Here is a 25,351-nt window from a genome sequence, read left to right as displayed (position 1 = left end):
TGTGAATGCAATCCGCAGTAAATAAAGGAAATTAAGCAAACAATGTGGCGGGTGAGGAGCTGAACACAGTTGGAGACGGAGAAGGCATCTTTTACGCAGCGCAAAGATGTCCCGTTACCGTGGATAGACGTGGTCGAATGAGGAGACTGAAGCCCTGATCGAAATGAGGAAGAGTAGTGTACATTAATCAATTACTTAAGGAAACACATAAAAACACTGCAGTGTATAGCCTACAGAATATTCTGTCTGCCTGTGCGTGCCGTAAACATGGAGTGCTGTCACTGTGTGGGGACTGGGGAGTAGGGACTTTCATCTCGATAAACTTGTAAACATTTTGCGCTATATCAGTGCGCTCAGCGCTGTGCTTCCATGCCCAAAAGAACAGTGCGTGGCTGCGTGCGTAGAGAGAGAGAGAGAGGGGGGGGGGGGGTCCAGTCCCAGACGGCACGACACATGCACGTTATGAGTATCATTTTATCACCATAGATTTCACTGTGTAAGCTAGTTTATGAATGGAACACATAGATAAAGGTCTCCCCTGCTGCGTTTCCAATTGCTGCGGATGACAGTGTGAAGGCAAACCGCAGCAAATTAAATATGCAAGAATCCCAAATCATCCTCCCATTCGCATCGAGTCTACCGAAGTATTAGGTGGGAATGTGACCTAAGACAGAGGCTTACGATGAGAGTCTGCTGTGTTCTGAACTTGGATACATGACATCTGTGTAATCTATAATAGTCAAGTAACACTTGAGCAATTATAATTTTTCTAACATCAAATGAAAAGCAATTAATAGAACGAGTGAGCTCAGGCAACCATATTTTGGTATAGCTGAACTTGACTATTTATGCAAATATCAGGGCAAGTATCAGGTAAATCATTAATAAATATTGAAAAATGGAGTGCACCCAATGTCTTTCTTTGCCACCAAGTAAATAGGCTGGAGAGGCTTACTGCCGTATCAGCCGAGAACAAGGGAATCTATCCCCGTTACAATAAGCTAGACCCCTGGGAGATGGGAGCGCCACACCTACCATCAGCTCCCAGTACCGCAGTGCAACTCATATGCTGAGTTGAGTGTTGCTTAAATCATAACTCTACCCTAAAACACAAATGCCTAATCCTGACCTTAACCCAGACCTGAATCTTTTCAAATTGGGATCTAATTCACGCCATCTTTTTTCCCAGTTGAGCTCTTATTTTGAAAAGTCACATTTCCAGACTTCCGGAAGTGAACATAAACTAGTAAATGAAACGGGTCCCGTTCAACTGTTGTTTACAAGATGGATCTATACCGGGGCACTGAAGGGCTCCACATCGTCGGCTCTGTGCCATCAAAGAAACGTTGTTTTGACCAAAAATCTGGGACAAGGAATAGGAGATACAGGCGATTGAAAGAAACAGATAGAATGGATTATTATGGTGCCGACGATCTAAGATGGGCGACCCAGTGTTGTGACAACAACAGCTAGCTACCCGATTCTAATGCAAGTAGCATTATGGCTTGATCGATCGAAAGCGCTATAAAAGCGCAATTGCCATTGATCTACGGCAATGGCGTTAAGCGTAGCATTAAATAATAGGCTTTAATTGACCTAGATCTACAGCAATGGCGGTAGTGTAAGTGTTAACCATGAAGCAACCATTTATCTTGTGAGAAACAAGACAAAAGAGAAACAAAAGATATGTCAAACTAGTGAAAATAGCAGATCCACTATTTTCACAACTAATTAAGTTATTTGAAATATTTGTTTAATTCACGAAAGTATCTTGCTCTTTTGAAATAATTATTTTTAACAATGTAGTAAGCAAATATTTACCCAACATGTGTCCGTGACCCAAACATGTGTTTTGGAAACAATGTGATAAACCATTTCAGGTTCTCAGTTTCTTACTTCCCCCCCCCCCCTTTTTTCCCTTTAATTATTCAGGGAAGCCCATTGAGAGCAAGCTCCCCTTTTCAAGGATGCCCTGATCACAGCATATAGAACACAATACATATAATGAAAGACAATTACAAACAATTGAACCACCACATTACAACGTCACAGATGCAAATAAATACAGTGTTACATGAAACGGGTGCAGTCACTATTTTAGTCATGTAGTGTGTCCTCAAGAAGAATCAAAGATATCTCTATGGAGACCAATCAAACCAATTTCAGAGAGTCCTGATGTTTGTTCTATTTATGTGGAGCATACTAAATGAATCAGTTGTTCACTGTTCTCACGTGGACTGGTACTGTATATCTAATGTTTGTTTGTGAACGTGTGAAATGTCCAGTAAGCTTTGGATCTAAGGATAGATAGGTACAAAGGAAGCTTGCTCTCTATGAATACGAGTTTAGTGAAATCCTCTCCTATATTGTTTGGTCGTGTCTTGACGCAGTGCTGTGGCGGTCAGACACGGCATTGGAGGGCTTGATAAAGCACACCGTAGGCTCGTTGTTTTACTTTTGTTGCTGTCATAATGGCTTCTGGAGACGCAGCCTTTATCAATTCTGCTAAGTCAGCCTTGTCCTGCTCTTCCCTGGGACAGTTAGGGGTGATGCCAGGTGTTTTTACCGCTTATAAAAGGTGTCGTAAGCTGCTTTGTAAGTGTGCCTATGCAGGCGGGCACGCCTGCATAGGCGGACATCATCATCATTTTAGACTCTAACCCTAACCCCTAAATGCCTAATCTTAGTCACCAACCTGGATCTTTTCCTAATTGCAAAAGAATTCTCTTTTAACCATAAAACAACCATTTTTCCTCACAAAATGTATTTTTCTCAAAAATCTACTATACCTGTGGGGACATTTGGCCCTCAAAGTACAGTAATAACACACACGCACACACACACACACACACACACACACACACACACACACACACGCACGCATGCACGCATGCACGCATGCGTGCGCACACTCGCACAGACATTTGCAGATAAGTGCTAAAAGGAAGGGTACTTTACCCTGCAGGCGATAAGGAATGACGGAGGGGATAAATAGGAACGTGAAGTGGGATGGAGGGGATGTGCAGACGGGAGAGGAGAGAGGTTGCTAAGCAGCCACTACTCCAATCTCTCCTTCCTCCCTTCCTCCCTCCATCCCTCCCTCGTCTCTCTTTTTCTGTTTGCAAATTCGTGAGCAGCCTTAAGCATGTTCGTCTCTCTCTATTTACCGCACTCTCCCCTTCTACCCTTTTATCTTAATCAGCAAGTTTTCACAGTCTCATCCCCACATCTCTCCTTATCTTTCTTTCTGTCTTTCTCACGCACCAACTTTTCCACTCACGCAGCACGCACTCCCCCCTCTACCCAGCTCTGCGTCTCTCCTCTCATCAGCCATCTCTAGAACTCCAGAGCGATCGTCTGATTTGTGTTAAAATCCGACGAAAGGTTTGGCCTGACCAATTAAATACTTGACATGGTGCTGGGTACAGAGTGTTGCTTTTAGCTTTAATTCTCTGTTTTCGTGCTCAGCACAAATTCACTACATCTCCTCAAAAAATATAGTAGCAGCTCTTGGTCTCACCTGCGACTACTGCACCACTGCAAGATAATTTTGTCTCTATCGCGTGGAATAGGGCTGGGTGCAATAACCACTATCGCCATACTGCCGTTATGTAACGCTTAGTATCTGGTTCATTACAGCGGTGTTTATTTTGCTATATTCTGCTGTTCTGGTGACCTAGGTTCTAGGCCTACAAGTGCATATGGTGTGATATGAAATGAAAAGTTTATCATAATAAACACGGAATCAGTGAGGCTCAGTCTAATCATGTCAGCAGTAATGTTAACACATGGCTTGGGAAGACGCGCAGTTAGTTGCTGCGTAGTGGTGGAGTGGCTGGAAGTTGAACCTTTAATTTCATCATATATTATGTTTGGCTCATCAATCTATCGTCAGTTGATGGTCATCGTCATAATGAGGGGACGTTTTTGAAGAATGGTGAGGTGTTTGTTTCATGCGATGCGCTGCTGAGCCGACATTTCCTTGGAGTGAGAATGGTTGCCATTGCGATTCCAAAACTAAATGACAGTGTTTGAAATCATTCCAACCCGATAGACCTACCTATTAAACCTCTAAATGTTTTGTCAGTCAAAAGATAAAAACAGTTCTGTCCGTCACTTTCCGCAAGTGACCTGCAGTGGAACTCTGCCTGGCTCTCTCTCTCCTTTTCTCTCAACCTCTCTCGTCTCTCTGACAGACACTCACGTCGCATGGAATGTTCATGAATCCAAGTAATTGTAAGTGAGGTATATGCAGAAGTGAATTTTACATAATGCTGTAGGACTATTTGTGGCGGTGATGATGCGTCACATTACTTGACCTATCCTATGGTATATAAACCGTGCTGCTGTTTGAATGAGATGCGGACCTCTCCGCCGGCTCAAATCAAATATACAAAGTGGAAACCATCAATGCGCCCTTATCCATAGGCTACACGTTTAGCCTAATGTCTCTCTCTCTATATGACAAAATTACAACATAACTCAACATAACTGATTTTGTATATTTCGTCTGAGTCTGAGCAATGCACCTGAGCAATGCACCTGAGCAATGCACCTAGCTGTTACAATAGCGTGTGTTATTGGCTCAAAACAAAGTCAGACAGTGTTTTAAATTAGGCTACTCCAAACCAGACCCACCTATAAATGTTGTCTGTGGGATCGCAGGAAAAAGACGGTCAACAACTTGATTATATATCTATAATCACACAATCAAAGATCGAATCGTTTGCAGATGGGGTTAATTACCTCACGCTGCCCAAGGGTCTTCACAATAGCGCTGTTACTCACTTTCACAGTGACGTGTGGATTTCATTTTTGTAAACTGGATGACAACAGCAAAACGTGGAAAAGTTATGAGTTGTCTTGTCTCGAGTTGAAAGTGTGTGTGGCGAGGAGGAATTACACTGGTAAATGATGCATTTATATAGTGCCTTTATCCAAGGCGCTTTACATAGATTGTGCATCAATTCACCCATTCACACACACCTTCATGCGGCGGAAACCATGCAAGGCACCAATCAACATATCAAGAGCAATTTGGGGTTCAGTGTCTTGCTCAAGGACACTTCGACACTAACTCTGGGGGAACCTGGGTTCGAGCAGTCAACCTTGCGGTTACCATCCAGCCACTCTACCCCTGAGCCACCGCTGCCACTTACCCTACCCCCTTAGATAGCATTCTTGTAGACTTAGATAGCATTTGATACAGACTTATAGTAAATAATTGCATTGTATGTAGTCATAGCATAGTATAGTATATATGTATAGTTTAAATGTATAGTGTCATTATATGGATATTCCACAGTTACGTTCTTAGCTTACGCATGTTTCATGATAAATGCTTTTTATATATGTGATGTATTCCCATGCTTTTTTTGTTCTTGCTTAATGTAAATCGCTCTGGATTAAGAGCGTCTGCTAAATGCCTAAATTGTAAATTGTAACGCATGTTCGCCAACCTTAATGCATGGTTGAACTAATGGGAGGTCGAACCACGGGGCAGTCACCCAAATGGCTATCAAGTCTGATATATCCAAGGTTTCTAGTAACAGCAACAATTTTGTTTTATAAGCCCTGGGCCCTCATTGAGAAGCACTTTCCCCCCTCTTTCAGTGTCCCCAGAGGGGGGGACAATGGAACCTGCTATTACATAGGCCTCTTTGTCAACCTCAGCTGTTAACTATACAGCGTGATTTGGCTGGGCAGGAAAAAAGAATGTGCACTATTAGTGATTGCTTGTAATACATGTCATCCTAGCAGCCTTTCTGTAAAAAAGCTTTACAATGAGCTGCATCCATTCCACAGCACCAATCTCCTGCATTATTCTGCACACATGTAATACCTGATAATGATAATAATAACGCCCCCTGGCTCTTATTTCAATAGATCTAGCTGTGGACATATGGTGTGGTGTGTTATGTATGTAATTATGTATGGTCGTATGCGTGCGTGCGTGCGTGCGTGCGTGCGTGCGTGCGTGCGTGCGTGCGTGCGTGCGTGCGTGCGTGCGTACATACGTACGTACGTACGTACGTGCATTCATACTTGTGGGCATGTATATGTATTTTTTTAAAGGGAAACTAAATATAGCCTGTGAAACCACTCCCCCTGCTGGACAACATTTTAATTCTGCCAGAAGGGAGAGTCTGGTCCCTCTCGGGCAGAGACGATGTACTCCAATCTAAATCAGACCAGAGCGATATGCGGCCGTATGTGGCCACTAGAGGCGGGATCAGCGCAATACTGGTGACATTTTGAAGCTGTGCCACAGCGCAAATGTAAACACAACCTAACAGGACTACAACTCGAAATTATGATTATGATTTTTGTCCCACTGCTTCCTGTTCATCGTTTCTGCTTGAGAGAGCCCAGATGCAGGCAGGAGGAGAGAACTTGTGAACTCAATACTGCCGCAATCTGGCGGAGTCAGGTTAAACTAGATAAGGCTGTGTGTGTAAACACGCTCCCCCTTCCCCCTCCCCTCTGACATGCATCAGAGTGATTGCTGTATTTGAGCACTAACGAGTTTGACACTATTATGGCCAAATTAATCAATTCAGTGCAAAACCCCTTTGAAGTTCAAAGGGATCAATCCAGAGCTCCGGCCAAGAGAAAGCAGCAGACACTCACTGAGTGAGTCAGTCATGCTGCTGTAGCCGTCGGGGACACCGACGGTCTGGAGCAGTTAGAACTCCCATACAACAAGCTTCAGTCAACGAACATGATTGCCAGTCTATGTGTCAAAGTGTCCCTGAGCAAAGCACTTAGACCTAACTGCCCCCACCCTTCAAATACTTCATACAATACTGAAGTATTTCAAGTATACAGAGTGTACCGTACTCACTTTGTAATCACTTCATGTACTGCAGGTGGTGAAGTGCCCAGGAGTGAGTGTTTTCTTAGCCATGCGTCATCCTCTCTTATGCAAATAATTGATACGGTACTGTACATGAAGATGTGGCTCAGTGCTGCACTGGTGTGTACCGATCGGCGTGTGTCACATACCGGCCGCTAGGACTACTGAGCCGTGTGAGATGAAAATGCAGACATTGTCACATGTGATGTCTTTATCATTACATTTCTAGAGCTATGTATATATGTATACATATTATTGTCTCCACCAGTCCGAAGGCATGGGGAGAGAGTATGTTTTGCACTCCGTCCGTCCATCCGTCCGTCCGTCCGTCCATTACCAGCTAATCTCTGGCCCCGTTAACCCGGTTGATGCCAAACTTTGCACACACACTGAACGGCCTGTTATAGCACCACCATGAGGCCGATTTTGGCAAAAACACATTTCTGTACATTACGCGTACACATTTTATTCATACATCACACAATTCAGTATACACTATCTCCATATAATCAACATGGATCTGCACCATTTCCCATATTCCATCCTGATTGGCTAAGCTTGCATGATTGGTCCGTTTCAAACAAAATGCCACAAATTACAAACACAGTGATTTCCATGAAATTACACACACGACATGCCACATATTTTTTTCAAAATCAGCCTCACGGTGGCACTATAACAGGTCAACTCCTGATTGCAACTATAACTGCATCGATCTGTGCACAACTTTTATACGCACTCCCTAGAGGCCATGGCAAAAAGAATTCCCTGCATTTTCCACATCTCCCAGTTATAGCGCCACCATGAGGCCGATTTCTGCAAAACACATTTGTTTATATTAGTCGCACAGATTTAATTCAATTCTCACGCAAATCGGTACACATGATCTCTGTAGTCATGTGATCACGACGAGTCTGTTGGATTTCTCAGATTCTACACTGATTGGCTAAGATTCCCTTCCAAGGTTTTCAAGACTGCCCCATTTTGTACAAAATGCTGCAAATCATGAACGCAGGGCCGTGCAGTGCAGTGAAACTGTGCACGCATATTCCCACTAGGTTGAGGAAGCAATGCCACTTGACTTTTTGGAAATCAGCCTCATGGTGGCGATATAACAGGCCAAGTCACGTCTTTACATGCACCGATCTGCAAAAACTTTGTATGCACAAAACATTGTGTACACACATTTTTCAATTCTGCCTTTTCTAGCGCCACCAGGAGGCTCATTTATGTGCAACACTCTTGTTTATATTTTGTATCTGAAACTTCCATGGACTGTGTGAATAGACTATGTGAATAGCAAGGCCACTGTTTTGCCATTACAATGACACATCTTTGTCAATAACCTGCCATTTGTATAATGCATGCCATTCATCTTTATAACATTACTAAGCATTATTAATATACTGTTACATGTTATAATATTGTTGTTGCCCTGTTATACAACCACCAGATGAAGGCAGGCTGCAATGTCCTGCTCATCCAGAATTCTATCCTCAGAGATGCTATGAGTGATCTGGCTCTGCATTTCCTCAACAAAATGAAGACAATTGTTGAAAAAAAGAAGTTTATATTACTCCTAAACATTTTGCCAAACAGCACACACACTCCTATCCTCCTGGTGGAGACCTGTACCCAGAAGGGCACTTTTTCTAGATTTATATGCGGACATTTTTAACTCAAATCTTTGCTTCTGGGGGGTCCCTGGAACAAAATGTTTTGAGATGGAGTTCAAATGCACATCATTTTGGGGGTCCCTGACATGAATAAGATTGACCACCACTGATAAAGCAAAATAGGTTTTTCAGGAAACTGACCTAAAGAGAGTGCTCAACAGGGACAACTTGCATCAGAAAACAAGCACGCACGCGCACACACACACACACACACACACAATGCAGTGATTTATTTTCACCTTAGACTGAGTATCTCTCTCTCTCTTTCTCTCTCTCTTTCAGTGTCCCTTGGCTTGGCAGAATAAGTGGGAGGGGCCAGAGGAGCCCATGCAGTACCTCAGAGCTGTGGTTACACAGGCCATCGCTGTGCAGGTAACACACACACGCACACACGCATGCACACACACAGCATCAGAAGTGTTACCTGTGAGGTACGCAAATTCTGTCTTCTGCCAAAGACAGCGGGGATAATTAGCGGTCAAGCCTATTTACAATTCAAAGTAGGGTGATGGGGAAATGACTGACGACCTCAGCCCTTATTAGAAGGGGGGACCTCATCATATTGTCTCTGTCGGGTGGAAACCTCATATGTCCTAAATTGTTACTTTTCAGGATTCAAATGCAAAAGTAGCAGATGTACAAGCTCAAAAGACGGTGCTTTCGAGCTTGTAGATCTTCTACTTAAGACGGAGATGGGAGGTTTCTGCCCGACAACAGTGATATCAATAGAGCTCTTCCGGGTGCTTGCAGCAGGCCTGCCCTCGTCAGCATGGACCTAACGATTCACACCAATCCATTTAAACCCATCATGCATTGCTCCTCTCTGTCCCCACGGTAATGATTAACACTGATCTTGCACCTTTGCATATATTAAGCCATCGGTCATGAACCCACTGTGGGTGACGAGCACGTTTCTGGTCGCACGCATGTGTACACACACACACACAAAGCTATTTATATGAAAGTGACTTGAATACATTCACACTTGTGGGTATATGTGTGAGACAGATGGGTCTGTCTGTCTGTCTGTCTGTCTGTCTGTCTGTCTGTCTGCGAACATCACTCCCTGCCCTGTGTGTGTGTGTGTGTGTGTGTGTGTGTGTGTGTGTGTGTGTGTGTGTGTGTGTGTGTGTGTGTGTGTGTGTGTCTCTCTCTCTCTCTCTCTCTCTCTCTCTCTCTCTCTCTGTGAATATGTTCCATTACCCTCGCCATGCGTTTCTCCCGGCAGTGGAATATGTTATATGCAAACGAGCAGTGTCTGTGTGTGTCTCGTTAGCCTGTTGTTAACTCAACCCGGGCCCAACGAGTGACCTTGAAACACACACACACACACACACACACACACACACACACACACACACACACACACACACACACACACACACACACACACACACACAAGCTGATGCTTGTACTATACTTGTGAGCATATCGGCACTTTTATGAATGCCATTTTGTGCCGTTTTTTTGTTCAGTTACACTACTGCAAATATTATTCTAAGGTGACGTCCACAGCTGGACATTTTTATTCGTTTTAAATAAACCCTGGAGCGTTTCGTCGGATATATAGTTGAGTTTGTTTGTGCTGGTCTGAAGGCTCATTTGAACTCTGGTGTGGATCAAAGAAACAAAGCACAATTAAATGGCTTTGATAAGTTGCCTGCCGTTGAGACAACTCCCTCCCACCGACAAGAATCTATACTTCATATATTTCTCATATATCATATATTTTTTTAAATGGGAAAAAGTCAAAGAATTTGCCATGATCCAAGCTCTACGGGAAACGGGAACAAATTGATTGGTGCTATACACATTGATCGCTTGCATGCAGCATATGTTACCATGGTGATGTTTTCCAGTAAGAAATTAGTAAGACGAAGAAAACCCTGAATGGGTTACACCTGAAGTTTCCTCAGCAACCCCCAAATTATCTTTATCGTCGTACACCCCCTTGGAACACCAGGAACTTGTCTCTGTCACGTGGAAACCTCATTATGTCCAAACCTGTTACTTTTCAGGATTCAAATTCAAAAGTAACAGATCTACAAACTCAAAACGTGTTGCTTTGATCCATGTTTTGGCTTATACTACTTTTGATGCTTTTGTGTGATGCTGTAGTAAGATCAAGTAGGGCATTCATTTATGAAAAAACACAAAAAGTTATAACATGGTTTCTGGTTTCTGCTAGACAGCCACAAAATGAACCCTTAAAGTGATATGTGTTTACAGTGTTTGGTGCCCTTGGTAAAGTGTAATGTAGTGGAGCGGCTAACGACAATAGTTTTATAGAATTGTGCACACTATGATACAAAGCATGACATTCGGCATGTTTGTTCTCCAGAACTTACTGATCAAAATGAACTATTGGGCCACTTGAAAAATCCATGTTGGTGGCAATTTTCAACATGGCAGCCAACTTGGAAATATGCTAATTTTGGAAGCCAATCATAGCCAATCAGAATAGAATCTGATGCATCTTGTGTACCAATTTGCATGAGAAAATTTGAATAGTGGCAAAAATAGTTTTGGGATTTGTGCAAAGAGATTCAAAGAATCATTGAAAGTTGATTGTACGACCTACTGTTCAAGAGTTACTGGCCAAAACGTAAAGCGGTTTAATTGAAAAAGTTGATTTTGATACCGGCAGAGTGTGAAATTCAGGACCTGGAATGTGTTTTCAGATCAAGCTTTATCTCCATTTGCAGGTACGAGGGAAAAGGCACTGCTGAGATTCGAACTCAGGATCTCCTGTTTACTAAACAGGCGCTTTAACCAACTAAGCCACAGCGCCACATATTAACTAACCTGTTTCAGAGTGTGAAATGCAGCACCAGGAATGTGGTTTCAGATTAAACATCTCCGTGTGTGGGTGGGAGAGAAAAGGCACTGCTGAGATTCGAACTCAGGATCTCCTGTTTACTAAACAGGCGCTTTAACCAACTAAGCCACAGCGCCACATGTTACACAACCTGTTTGAGAGTGTGAATAGCAACACCAGGAATGCGGTTCCAGATTAAACCTTATCTCTACCTGTGGGTGTGAGAGAATAGACCAGTGGTAGTAACTAAGTACATTTCCTTAAGTACTGTACTTAGTACAATTTGAAGTACTTTTACTTGTGCTTTTAATTCTACTTAGCAAATACTGTACTTTTACTCCACTACAATTATTTTAAACCTTCAGTTAGGCCTACTAGTTACTTTGTAGATTGTGATTATTATTACAAAACATACATTAAACACTTCAGCCCTATACATTTCGGCCATTTGAAAATATCCAATCTACAAGCTCACAATGCATTGCAATGCGACCAATACTTTTGTACTTTTACTCAAATACAATTGAATTCCGTACTTTTACTTGTAATGGATAGGGGTGTAACGATTTTTAACATTTTTAACAGCGATATGATACGTTTCACAATACATGGTTGACGATTCTATACATGGACGATATTGGTTAATTCTGGCAATACGATACGATTCAATGATTTAAAATCGATACAGTAACTAGGCTACATGACATCTGTGTGAAATGTGATAGAGCAGGTTTTTTAAGGTAAACATTTATTATTATGGATATAAAGTAAACAGTGATTATCTGGCAAATACATGTATATACATTATACTTGAACACATATGGACAAACCTGCAAAAAAGTATAGCGATATGGAATGGAAAAGTAATTAAACCCCTCTTTTCTTAAAGAGACACTACTAAGCACAAGTGCTTAGTAGTGGTACAATTGATTATTTGCATTGCAAAACGATTCAATACTGATTATTTGCATTTCAAAACGATACGATACAAAGTCAAACTATACGATATGTTAATAATAATAATTATAATAATGGATCAGGATTGATACTTTTACTTTTAGTAAAAACTTTGAGTACTTTTTCCACCACTAGGAAAAGGCACTGCTGAGATTCGAACTCAGGATCTCCTGTTTACTAAACAGGCGCTTTAACCAACTAAGCCACAGCGCCAGATATCCCTCTGGCTGTCTAAGGCTGAGCTCACACCTTTCATGCAATTCTGTGCTCGTTGGATGCTCGTTGGATGCTCGTTGGGTAGTGTCATGGCCGCCCAATGTATTACCAATGGGAGTCACGTGCTTTGACCCAACATTGTGTTGTATGAGGGGGAGGGGGGGCAGTCAACACACAGCCAACCATATATCTATGCATACAACAGCTTGTAGGCGCAACATCCACCCAACGTCCACCCAACACAGAGGGTGGGGTTAACCACCAACCAATAGGAGAGAAGGGCTGTTTTGTATCCCAATGGGCGGAGTTTAGTTGTAGTCTCCTGAGCCCCGCAGAAAAGTCCGACTGGAGAGTGACAGAGCTTTTGAGAAATGATGATGTCACCGCTTATTAGCGCATATCATTTTTACTATAATTAGGTGAGAAATGCAGCTTGTGCCTGCATGGAAACTACACAGATATCTATCCAAGTGTTCATGTTTATATATCACTGTTAACAACTTTAAAACGTATTATGTTGCATCAACTGCAGTGAGCAAAGGCTCTGCTCTGCTGCATCCAATAATAAATATATCAGCCTACTATAGTCCAGTGCGGACTATTTCATTTGCATTGGTGCCGAGTGCTAAGCACAACCGATTGTTTTAATTCAAAGTGGTATATATTCTGTGAAATGTTTATCGTCATTCCGTGTATCCAAGTGTTGCGTCCACATGCAGCGCGTTCCAAGCAGAGGTCCTCAAGTATATGTAAAACACTGCCAGTCCTCAGCGCAATGGCCCGTTGCGCAAAAAAGTTGATATTTTACTTGTGTGATATTCAGATAATCTTCAACCGATTGTTATAATTCGAAGTGGTATATATTCTGTGAAGTTTATATTTTCATTGGGTGTACAAGTCATGTTTTTAATATGCCTTTATCAAATGATATAGAGAGATGGGTAGTGCCCAAGTCCTGTTAGCCATGCAGCCTATATGATCTGTGGTGCAGGCCTATACACTCTAATTTGTATTGGAGTGCGAAGCTTGAACAATAGGTTCATTGCGGACCGCTACGGATAAACTGTGGATATTAACCTACCAATAAGGACCCAGGCCAAATGCCATTGCGCAGTAGCCTACACCAACAAGTCTATGCGTGGTGTGTGCATAGCCGCATGTGAAACTATATCGTGCTGTATTTTGCTCTCCATTTCATGGTCATGGTCATGCGAGGAGAGAGAGAGAGAGAGGGTGCAGAGAGAGAGAGAGGTGTGAATGGAATCGCATCGTGCGTATATGGCACATCTCTCTCATGTTTAGGTAATTAAGGGCGCACCATTGAATGCATGTCACTGTGCCTACATGCTGACAATGTGCGCGCGTGAACTTGTATTAGCCAGCCTACACATTATAACGTGACATTTATTATACAGCTCGAAAATATAGCCACTCTACAAGCTCACAACTTGTTACTTCTATAGGTCTGACTCTGCTATTAATTTATGTGCAGGACTTGCCAAGTCGCCAGAGCAATGGTAAAGTGTCTATCATTTTTAAATTGAGAAAAGTCGAGAGTCGGGATTTTGTGACATGTGACATGCTGACAGACAATGAAAGAAACATGTTCCACTTCCACTCACAATTTAGGTGGCTTTTAAAATGCGGTACTTATTCCTTCATTAAAAAATATGATTGGCACCTCATAAGTGTAAATATAAAAGCAAGTATAATATAGCCTACAATATTGAAACCTGCTACTGCAGTGATTTTATCCTGTGTTCAATGCGTTTCTGCGTTTGGGTGTGGACATGATGATGATGATGAAATGACGCACGGCTGTCTCCAGTCATTTCAACGATCAGTACCAGATTTAAAGGCACTGATTCTGTGTGTTGGCTTGTTCAGAAGAGGATGACGTCTTTCGAAGAAAGTTTGATTCATTTAGCAAGCCAGTGCCCCATTCTGTATGTAAAAAGCCATCCGTTTTATTATGACAGTGTACAACTCCACATATCGCCGTATTGGTCACCAAAAACTACACGCAGATAAACGTGGGTCTGTTGTTTTCCGCATTCCGCTCTAGCGCACCGCCCACTTCCCGCAAAGCCTTGTGGGAAATGGATGCATCTAGGGAGGGACGGCCATGACACTACCCAACGAGCATCCAACGAGCATCCAACGAGCAGAGAATTGCATGAAAGGTGTGAGCTCAGCCTAAGCACACACACCACAGTGAGGGCAGCAGGACACAGCTATTTTTAACACTGCATGGACATATTTCAGGCAAGACTCATTCAACTCTAGCAGTGAAACAGTTAACCAAACTAATCAATTTAATCAGTGTTTTAAGTACAGTTGAGTTTATAGGACTAGATAGTACAATCCCTTAGATAATCAGAATTTGGCATTGAGTGGGGTAGTAGCAAATAAAGCTCTCAAGAATAGCTAAAATAGCCGATCTACAAGCTAGGGTAATGTTGTAGAGCTAAGTAAAGTGGTTAATCAAACATATTGACTAAGTAGATATATTATTTTAAAAAATCTATTTGAGGCACTGCTGAGATTCGAACTCAGGATCTCCTGTTTACTAAACAGGCGCTTTAACCAACTAAGCCACAGCGCCAGATATCCCTCTGGCTGTCTAAGCACACACACCACAGTGAGGGCAGCAGGACACAGCTATTTTTCCGTCCTACAGAAACATTAAATTCCCATTGACAATTTTATGTCAGTGTCTGAGCAAAGACATACCTGTAGGCCTAGGCCCTTTCTGAAACCAGTCCCTTGACTTGAAGTGCTCTCGGGAGGTTCCCTCGTCAGGAAGTTCCCCTCCAGCTGAATCAAGTTCCCTTGATTAGGGTGCATGGGTATAAAAAACTGTTTGGAAATACACTCGCCCTCCTTGTGCAGAAACAGGAACCAGACACCATTCGTTGCCATGGTTACCATCATGCAATTGTGTTACCTGTTATTTTGTTTGTACAGTTATATTGCATTGCATCGTGTATGTTTGTGTGACATGTGGATTTCATTAATATGGAAAAAGGAAATACAGCGTGACTGTCAAAAATGACATGTCATATACATACATGGTGTTTATAAATCATTGTGTTAAAAGTTGTTTTGTTTTTGTGGTTTCATTTATAGTTTTTTCACGGTGGAGTAAATAAAGAGCCCTTGTGAACATCAGTTGGAGCATTGTCTATTCTGCATCAGATGACGATTGTTTAGGAGGAGTTTATTTATCATTTATTTGTGGTGGTTCTTACATTTGTAGGTCGCGGTTTCCATGCGGACACAGAGCAGGGCTGCACAAGGCAATCGAGTCTAGATCGGCACAGACTCGCTCTTGAGGGCTTTATAAGCCACTTCCACTCAAGGCTGCTTGGTTTCGGACGACACTTAATATGGCGCAGCCTCGCGTGAACGCGCATATCGAGGGCAAGTGTGTAGAGCGAGTGGCGAGGAGCTGGTTTCAGAAAGGGGGCTAGTGTCTATTTTATGTCATGATGATGTACGATGATAAGAGCGCCCCTCACTTCACACGGGTGGGATTTTTTTAACCAAATAAAAGAATATGCATTGCATAAGTGTAGGCTACATTTTGACAGATGTGATGACATAATTAGGCTATCAATTATTAGAGATAATTTTGTCTGAGGTTTAAGACAAGCTCATAACTTTAACTTTAATGTTTATGAGCTTGTTGGCCGGCTATTTTCCCACCACGGGTCCTGGTGTAAGCTCTTTTTTAATGACGGCTCTACGCGGATCTCGGTACAATTTCGCGGACCTCGCTCAGACAAATCATTACAAATGTACATGCACCACAATGGGGACTGGTTCACCAGAATCGGGGACGACAACGAAATGTAGCATTAAAATAAACAGGGGACAGGACAGCAGGACAGCGCCCGTGCCATGCGAAGGTTTGTGGTGTTGCCGCGGGATGTTTTGACTGTCGCTGTACCATGACATGTCTTGCACAAAACTCTCTTGTTGGACGTCTGTAACGTCAAAATAATGCCATATCCTCGAAGTGCCTGATCTCTTTGGGATTAAATTGTGCGGATTTAAGAAAGTTTCTTTGGGCTCCGCAGACGCTATGCATGCGGCTGCTGCTCAGCTGCTGCTGACTACTATATAGCATAGCATTAGCATCAACGCACTGACTGAACACAGAGCAGAGTAGACGTAAATGATGACTTTGTTTTGGGCACTGGGCGAGCGTGTACACGACACGTGCACTGCAGTCACATGCACTGCAGGGACACTTCTGATTGGTTAGAATAGAGAGCACCGTACAGCCTTCTGAGCCGTGTAGTGTTGTAAATACTGGATCAGACGCGCTGATTATTTGTATTTCAAAACGATACGATACAAAGTCAAACTATACGATATGTTAATAATAATAATTATAATAATGGATCAGGATTGATACTTTTACTTTTAGTAAAAACTTTGAGTACCACTAGGAAAAGGCACTGCTGAGATTTGAACTCAGGATCTCCTGTTTACTAAACAGGCGCTTTAACCAACTAAGCCACAGCGCCAGATATCTTTATGGCTGTCTAAGCACAGCTATATAGTATATAATACAGCTATTTTTAACTGCATGGACATTTCAGGCAAGACTCATTCTACTCTAGCAGTGAAACAGTTTATCAAACTAATCAATTTAATCAGTGTTTTAAGTACAGTTGAGCTTATAGGACTAGATAGTACAATCCCTAGATAATCAGAATTTGGCATCGAGTGGGGTAGTAGCAAATAAAGCTCTCAAGAATAGCTAAAATAGCCGATCTACAAGCTAGGGTAATGTTGTAGAGCTAAGTAAAGTGGTTAATGAAACATATTGACTAAGTAGATATATTATTTAAAAAAAAATTTTTTGAGGCACTGCTGAGATTTGAACTCAGGATCTCCTGTTTACTAAACAGGCGCTTTAACCAACTAAGCCACAGCGCCAGATATCCCACTGGCTGTCTAAGCACACACACCACAGTGAGGGCAGCAGGACAGCTATTTTTAACTGCATGGACATATTTCAGGCAAGACTCATTCTACTCTAGCAGTGAAACAGTTAATCAAACTAATCAATTTAATCAGTGTTTTAAGTACAGTTGAGCTTATAGGACTAGATAGTACAATCCCTTAGATAATCAGAATTTGGCATCGAGTGGGGTAGTAGCAAATAAAGCTCTCAAGAATAGCTAAAATAGCCGATCTACAAGCTACGGTAATGTTGTAGAGCTAAGTAAAGTGGTTAATCAAACATATTGACTAAGTAGATATATTATTTTAAAAAATCTATTTGATTTAGTTTTTCTACAAAAACTTATTTTTTTACTTTCTTTTTATCTTTCTTAAATTTAGTATTCGGAGATTGTGGAAGTGGCTACACAAGGCTATAGGCCTACTGCCCAAAGCTCTCCAGGTGTGTGTTTTAAAGTGAGTTTCTGTGCCAGTCTGTGATGGACGGGCGACCGTCCGAATTGATGGATGGAACTGAAGCAGGGTTACAATTTTAAGTACTTTTACTTAATTCTACTTAGCAAATACTGTACTTTTACTCCACTACAATTATTTTAAACCTTCAGTTAGGCCTACTAGTTACTTTGTAGATTGTGATTATTATTACAAAACATACATTAAACACTTCAGCCCTATACATTTCGGCAATTTGAAAATATCCAATCTACAAGTTCACAATGCATTGCAATGCGACCAATACTTTTGTACTTTTACTCAAATACATTTTGAATTCCGTACTTTTACTTGTAATGGACTTGTAATGGATAGGGGTGTAACGATACATTTTAACAGCGATATGATACGTTTCACAATACATGGTTGACGATTCTATACATGGACGATATTGGTTAATTCTGGCAATACGATTCAATGATTTAAAATCGATACAGTAACTAGGCTACATGACATCTGTGTGAAACATGTGGATAGAGCAGGTTTTTTAAGGGAAACATTTATTATTATGGATATAAAGTAAACAGTGATTATCTGGCAAATATATACATTATACTTGAACACATATGGACAAACCTGCAAAAAAGTATAGCGATATGGAATGGAAAAGTAATTAAACCCCTCTTTTCTTAAAGAGACACTACTAAGCACAAGTGCTTAGTAGTGGTACAATTGATTATTTGCATTGCAAAACGATTCAATACTGATTATTTGCATTTCAAAACGATACGATACAAAGTCAAACTATACGATATGTTAATAATAATAATTATAATAATGGATCAGGATTGATACTTTTACTTTTAGTAAAAACTTTGAGTACTTTTTCCACCACTAGGAAAAGGCACTGCTGAGATTTGAACTCAGGATCTCCTGTTTACTAAACAGGCGCTTTAACCAACTAAGCCACAGCGCCAGATATCCCTCTGGCTGTCTAAGCATACACACCACAGTGAGGGCAGCAGGACACAGCTATTTTTAACTGGATATATTTCAGGCAAGACTCATTCTACTCTAGCAGTGAAACAGTTAATCAAACTAATCAATTTTTTAAGTACAGTTGAGCTTATAGGACTAGATAGTACAATCCCTTAGATAATCAGAATTTGGCATCGAGTGGGGTAGTAGCAAATAAAGCTCTCAAGAATAGCTAAAATAGCCGATCTACAAGCTAGGGTAATGTTGTAGAGCTAAGTAAAGTGGTTAATCAAACATATTGACCAAGTAGATATATTATTTAAAAAAATCTATTTGATTTAGTTTTTCTACAAAAACTTTTTTTATTTCTTTCTTTCTTTCTTAAATTTAGTATTTGGAGATTGTGGAAGTGGCTACACAAGGCTATACTGCCCAAAGCTCTCCAGGTGTGTGTTTTAAAGTGAGTTTCTGTGCCAGTCTGTGGTGGACGGGTGGCCGTCCGAATTGATGGATGGAACTGAAGCAGGGTTATATGTGAATATTTATTCTCAAAGTGGACGACGAAACATCTGCACATTTGTTTCTAGAGCTCCACAAGAGACTTACTTTACTTCATGCCAACGGTTCGACGCTTTAGGTCTTTCTCGGCATAACATATTTCAACCCACTCTTATCTGATGGAAGATATCTATATTAGATATCTGTATTCATAGTCATCAAATGTACAGCATATTCATTGGTGGTGAAAATGTTTTATTAAAATGACTCCAAACAGGATAACTTCAGTGGTGATATAAACATTGATTTTTTGATATTTTTCAAATATTTACGGGGGCCAGTTTCGAATTGCAGCCGTCCGTAGGTGCCCTTTGAGAGCGGTTTTGAAGGAGTCAAGGGATTCGCATGTCTTAATGACTGTTGGTAGGGCGTTCCACATTTTGGTGGCATAGGAGCGAAAATAATTTAGTCCCTTGTTTGTGCCGAATCTGGGTTGTACATGGTTCGTTGCACTCCCTCTGGTGTTGTGGGTGTGGACTTTGTTAACATTAAGGAAGTATCTAGACAGGTACATGGGTATCTTGGTGGTGTATCGAATCTTGTGGACCAGACCCATTGCAAGATGCTGTACTCTGTCGTCGACCCTAAGCCATTACATGTATTTACATTGTGTTTGTTTTTTAAGAGAGAATACGACTAATAATATCTTTGTCAAGGCCTCATAATTGTAAAACAGCAGTGTTTATTTTAAGCTATCAGGCTGTCAACAAAACCACTGCCTGGGATTTCAAGAACATCATGCAAATAAAAAAATTATATTTATTCTCGGCATAACATTTCAACCCACTCTTATCTCTCAAGCCAATAGAGATAGACTGTGGGCTGCAGATGGATCCATTTATAATGGAGATTGCATCAGATGTTTGCTCATACTGCCTGTTATTTGTCAGCACTGCTCTTCAGCCGACCTCCAAAGCCCGCCACGCTTAGGAGCAAACTGCCCTCCTTATCAAAAGTGATGATGCATGATGACATTTTATCATTTTATAACGGCTTTGTTCTTTTTTTAAACACAGCTAATCTACAAGCTCACAAAGTGTCGCATTGCAGACACGTTGTGAGCTTGTAGATCGGCTGTTTTCACTGAATGTTCACCAATTATACAATTACAATTTACAATTTAGGCATTTAGCAGACGCTCTTAATCCAGAGCAATTTACATTAAGCAAGAACAAAAAAAGCATGGGAATACATCACATAAAAAAGCATTTATCATGAAACATGCGTACCGTAAGCTAAGAACGTAACAGTGGAATATCTATATAATGAAACTATACATATAAACTATACATATATACTATACTATGCTATACATATGTACTATGATGTGCTATGACTACATACAATGCAATTATAGTGCTGTCTACATGACGGCTAGGATAGGGATGCTGTTGAAGAGGAAAAGAGCGCCATCCATCGTAAAACACTGAAACTGAAAAGACCACATGGAATGGCGGAATAATCTGTGCTTGGCAGTCAATGTGTAAAAAAATAAATAAAATAGCTGATCTAAAAGTTCATAGTGCGGCACTACTTTTCAATAGTAAAAAATGGCAAATAAGATTAGGGATAAGGGTGGCACAAGATGGAGCCCAAGATGTATAATGTGAAAGTGCTTTTGAGGCAGGAAATGTCTCATTACAGTGTGCTCAGAGTTACTCTGCTTACAGGGCAGTTAAAATATAGTGATTGATAAGTTAATTTACTGTTGTACTCATTAGCATACTGTGTGAGTGTGACCTTAAATAACGTGTTGGGCGAGTTAATAAGTACATTTCTGTAATATTACTTTCCCCAGCAACAAAGTTTAACTCATTAAAGTTGATAAATCAGTGATATTATTGTTGTTATTAATCCCAGTAATGCTGCGTTACTGTGTTACAATGAATGCATTTGTTATGCATTATTTCTTCTATGCATTGGTGTCTATGAGCTGCAGTGTCTTAGCCTGGTTAATAAACCAGACCGAATCAGCCGTTGGCAAAAAAAAGTTGCCTACCAGCGGATTACGGTCTGGCGAGGCTCAGTAGCACGCCTCTTTCCTACAGCAGAGAACAGGTCGGACCAATCGGGACACGGTATGCAATATAGGCGGGCTTTGGTACAGTGACGTTCAATGCTTGAGACCTTTGACTGACAGTAGCTCTGACCAATTGCGTCGAAGAGAAAATGTTTGACGGGAAATTAAATCCAAGTGGAGCCAGCCCAGACTGATATACCGCGACAGTGTTGTGTGATATTAGTCTGGCTTATTAGCCAGGCTAGCAGTGTCTGCCAGTCCATTGTAGCACCAAGCATAGCATAATTGTAACATTGCATTTATTCATTCAAAGCTTATACAAATAGTATAATAAGTTTGAAAAGAAAAGAAAGAAAAGAAGTAAAAAAATAAATAAAAACATGGTCTATGTGGGTATATCATGGGTAAAATAAATGGAAATATGCCATGTATCTATACAAAATGAGTTAACATTATAATGTATGCAGAGTCTATATGTTCAATTAAACCAGTACATGTGTGTATCACAGCCTAGCTTGTCAGCAGCAGCATGTCAATGTAGTGTTTTTTTTTTGTTTTGTCTGTGCTTAATTGAGAGCCAACCAGGAGTCCAGTCCCAAGTGGAGACAGGTGTTCTAAATTAGACAATCAATGAGTCTGAGACAGACAGAGTGAAAAGTCACTTCTAGCACCACTAGTTCTGTGTATCTTGTGTGGAGAACATTTTGTAACCTTGTTTGACGACCAATTATCCAGTAGTGTGAACTTTATTGATCTGCAAGAGGTAAATATGCATGTGTATTGTTTCTGTACTGTAAATAAGTGTTGGAGTGTAACATGCAATGTGTATGCTAATTGTGATTAGCCATTAGCACCTTCACAACAGAAAGCAGCTTGGTTTTGTGTTAGCTTGCCCTGCTGAAGAGTGGGTGTGACAGTGGTGCCAGCGTCCTAATAAACAATAGTATTATAACTGCCTGCCTGGGACGGGTATATTGTGTGTGTGTGTGTGTGTGTGTGTGTGTGTGTGTGTGTGTGTGTGTGTGTGTGTGTGTGTGTGTGTGTGTGTGTGTGTGTGTGTGTGTGTGTGTGTGTGTGTGTGTGTTAATTGAGGGTGCAGACACTGTTATCAGTCTTATCTGCTGCTGATGTGTTATGGTGATAAAGGGACAACAGGACCTCAAGCATTGTAAAAGCCACTTTATGATTGACTTTCTCACCCTGTCTCCTTCAAGCTACAGTACTTTCTCTCCATTACCTCCCCCCCTATCCCTCTCCCTAACGCACACTTGACTCAATCACATGCTCACACACACACACACACACACACACACACACACACACACACACACACACACACACACACACGTCGATTTTCGTGTGTGAATTATTCCGGAGATAAATTAAAATTTAATTTCATGTATTATGTATGGCTTAGTTTCACATTTGTTGGGAATTCAGAACCGCCTCCGTTCTGTTTGTTGGAAATTTCACAGGAGAGTGAACTCAGTGCAGGTCAATTCAGTGCATTGCCGTTATCTGTGGATTCCCGCTTTCACAGTTTTGGGTATAGCTGTGATTTTATGATGGGATGTTTCTAATTCAATTATTGTGTCCATTGTGTGTGTGCTGGTGAACTATCTGCGTGTAAATAAAAACGGTAAACCGTGCCTTTCTCCCTAAAGTGTTTTACAATCAATTTGCATTACATTCATCCATTCACACGCCGACATTGGAGGAAATCGTGCAATGCGCCAACCTGCTCATCATGAGCAGTGAGATTCAGTGTCTTGTCCAAGGACATTTAGACACTAACCTACAGGGAAAGCCAGAGATTGAACTGGGAACCTAATCTAATTCACAAGGGACCGGCAGTGGCTCAGGGGTATAGTGGCCGCTTGGGATCGAAGATACCAGTTCGAACCCGGGCTCCCCCAGATTTATTATCGAAGTATCCTTGAGCAAGATGCTGAACCCCTGATTTCTCCCGATGAGCAGGTTGGTGTCACCGCCATCGATGTGTGACTGTGCATGGAATGTGCCTTGGATAAAGGCGCTTTATAAATCCACCACCCATTTTTTTTTAAAACTAAGGATAGGGATGAAGTCGTTAAAGATCGTAATTTTGGACATTTCACACCCCTTTGTTTTCTTGTTGGGGGTGAAAAGTGGCACTTTTTCGGGATCTAAGGGTGAACGCAGCATTAGTCCTCATTGTTTTGCTTCCCCCCTGGTTGAATTAGTTGTATATTTCATCCTTTTTAAAAAAGTCATGTGTAACTTGCTGAAGCATTTATTTGTTGTTTGCATGTGTCTGTGTGTTTGTGTGTTTATCTAGAGCTGGGTCGAGCGTGCAGAGAAGAAGGACCTGCTGTCAGACACTCTGGACCTATCAGACCTCTTCCATCCTGATACGTTCCTCAACGCTCTCAGACAGGAGACCGCCAGGTAACACACACAGACACACACACTCCTCCCACACGTGTTGTACACATGCTAAAATACTCACTGGTCAGTGGTCATTTAGCCATCTTTAAGTGTACGGTCCATTTAGTTACATTTGTAGACTTTCTGTACACTCGCAGTACTACATTTGCACACTCATTGTAGGTCTTTAAGTCCTAATGAAGAATGCAGCCATCGATCCCGCTACCTCACAGTCCTACACAGAAAAAAACAGTGCCAAAACCAGCGCCCTCTGCTGTTTGTAGTGCGGAATCTGTTCTAGAGAAATTAAATCAACTGTGGCTGCCACATGACGTCACTGCTTAAAGCCAACATTAAAAGTCCATAGACTTGGCTGCCACATGACGTCTGAGATGTAAAGATGACAACAAACCTAAACAAAACCAGAGCTGGACATGCAGGGCTTGCAAATATTCAAATTGCTCCTTGGAGAATGCGGGCATCGATCCCGCTACCTCTCGCATGCTAAGCGAGCGCTCTACCATTTGACCTAATACCCCGTGTCTTAGGTATGATCCTGCAGAACAGGGACGTCACTCAGCAAACAGAGATCAGAGCTCCCTCACCCCACCCACACACACCTTTAAGAGTTCCACTGTTGGGGGCTATTAATACAGACCATTTTTGATTGCGCACCAGCTCTGCCTGTCAATAATCAGATCTGTAGATCGACCCGTTACCCGTGATTATATCAAAATACCAACCAGACCCGCAGCTCCCGTCAAAGAATGGACCCGTTACTTGTGATTACAGGCATTACATACTAAATAGCCTACAGTCAATTTAAAAGTGTGTTAAAAAATATTTTAACACATAAAGATAAAGATGGAAGCCTATAAGAATAGTGGTACATTCAGTGGTCAGGTTCACTGGGAAATCTGCACGTCAAGTGAAGAACGGAGGATCGAGCTGTCCATAGCCACGTGCAAGAACGCGCATACACACAGTAAGCACGTGTAGTTGTTTACATTGTCAGATGATTTTAATTTGAAGGTTGAACAGGATGTTCAATATGTTTTTGTGAGTTAAGTCCAAGAGGCCAATAGCAAGAGGTCCCAACTTGTTATTGGCCTTTTTAGGAGACGGGAAGCACGCCTTTTTAGGAGACGGGAAGCAGGTTGGAGTCTATTTATTTCTAATGGGAGACGTGAACACAGATTATGAACCATTCCTTAACCATTCCATGGCCACTGAACTAAATACTCGACCCAATCATCACAAGGCACACTAAGATATTCATACTAAAATGGCTTCTTTTAGCGAGACAAATCAGGAGAAATCTACTTTTTATTGACCTTTCTTTATCGCAGCATTACAAACTCGCAAGATTTGAGAGGAGTCCGGAAGAGTCTCTCTGTCCATCTGCAATTTGACGGACGTCACATAGGGGGCTCTGGCCCCATATTTAAGATGAGAAT

General features: G+C 41.5%; 1 protein-coding gene across 1 annotated transcript in view; it reads left to right on the top strand.

Moving 5' to 3' along the window:
* Window positions 1-25,351, top strand: part of dync2h1 (dynein cytoplasmic 2 heavy chain 1) — a gene marked incomplete at its 5' end in the record, with an annotated part of 668,232 nt that overhangs the window by 623,835 nt on the left and 19,046 nt on the right. Inside the window, 2 exons of the mRNA XM_079513540.1 lie at window positions 8,815-8,904; window positions 23,806-23,915. Coding sequence (XP_079369666.1) covers window positions 8,815-8,904; window positions 23,806-23,915 — 200 coding nt within the window. The remainder of the gene's footprint in view (window positions 1-8,814; window positions 8,905-23,805; window positions 23,916-25,351) is intronic.

The sequence above is a fragment of the Electrona antarctica genome, assembly GCF_951216825.1.
Source record: "Electrona antarctica genome assembly, chromosome: 11".
Lineage (NCBI taxonomy): Eukaryota > Metazoa > Chordata > Actinopteri > Myctophiformes > Myctophidae > Electrona > Electrona antarctica.
Note: the sequence above shows the minus strand (reverse complement) of the source record. Positions and strands in the feature narration are given on the sequence as shown.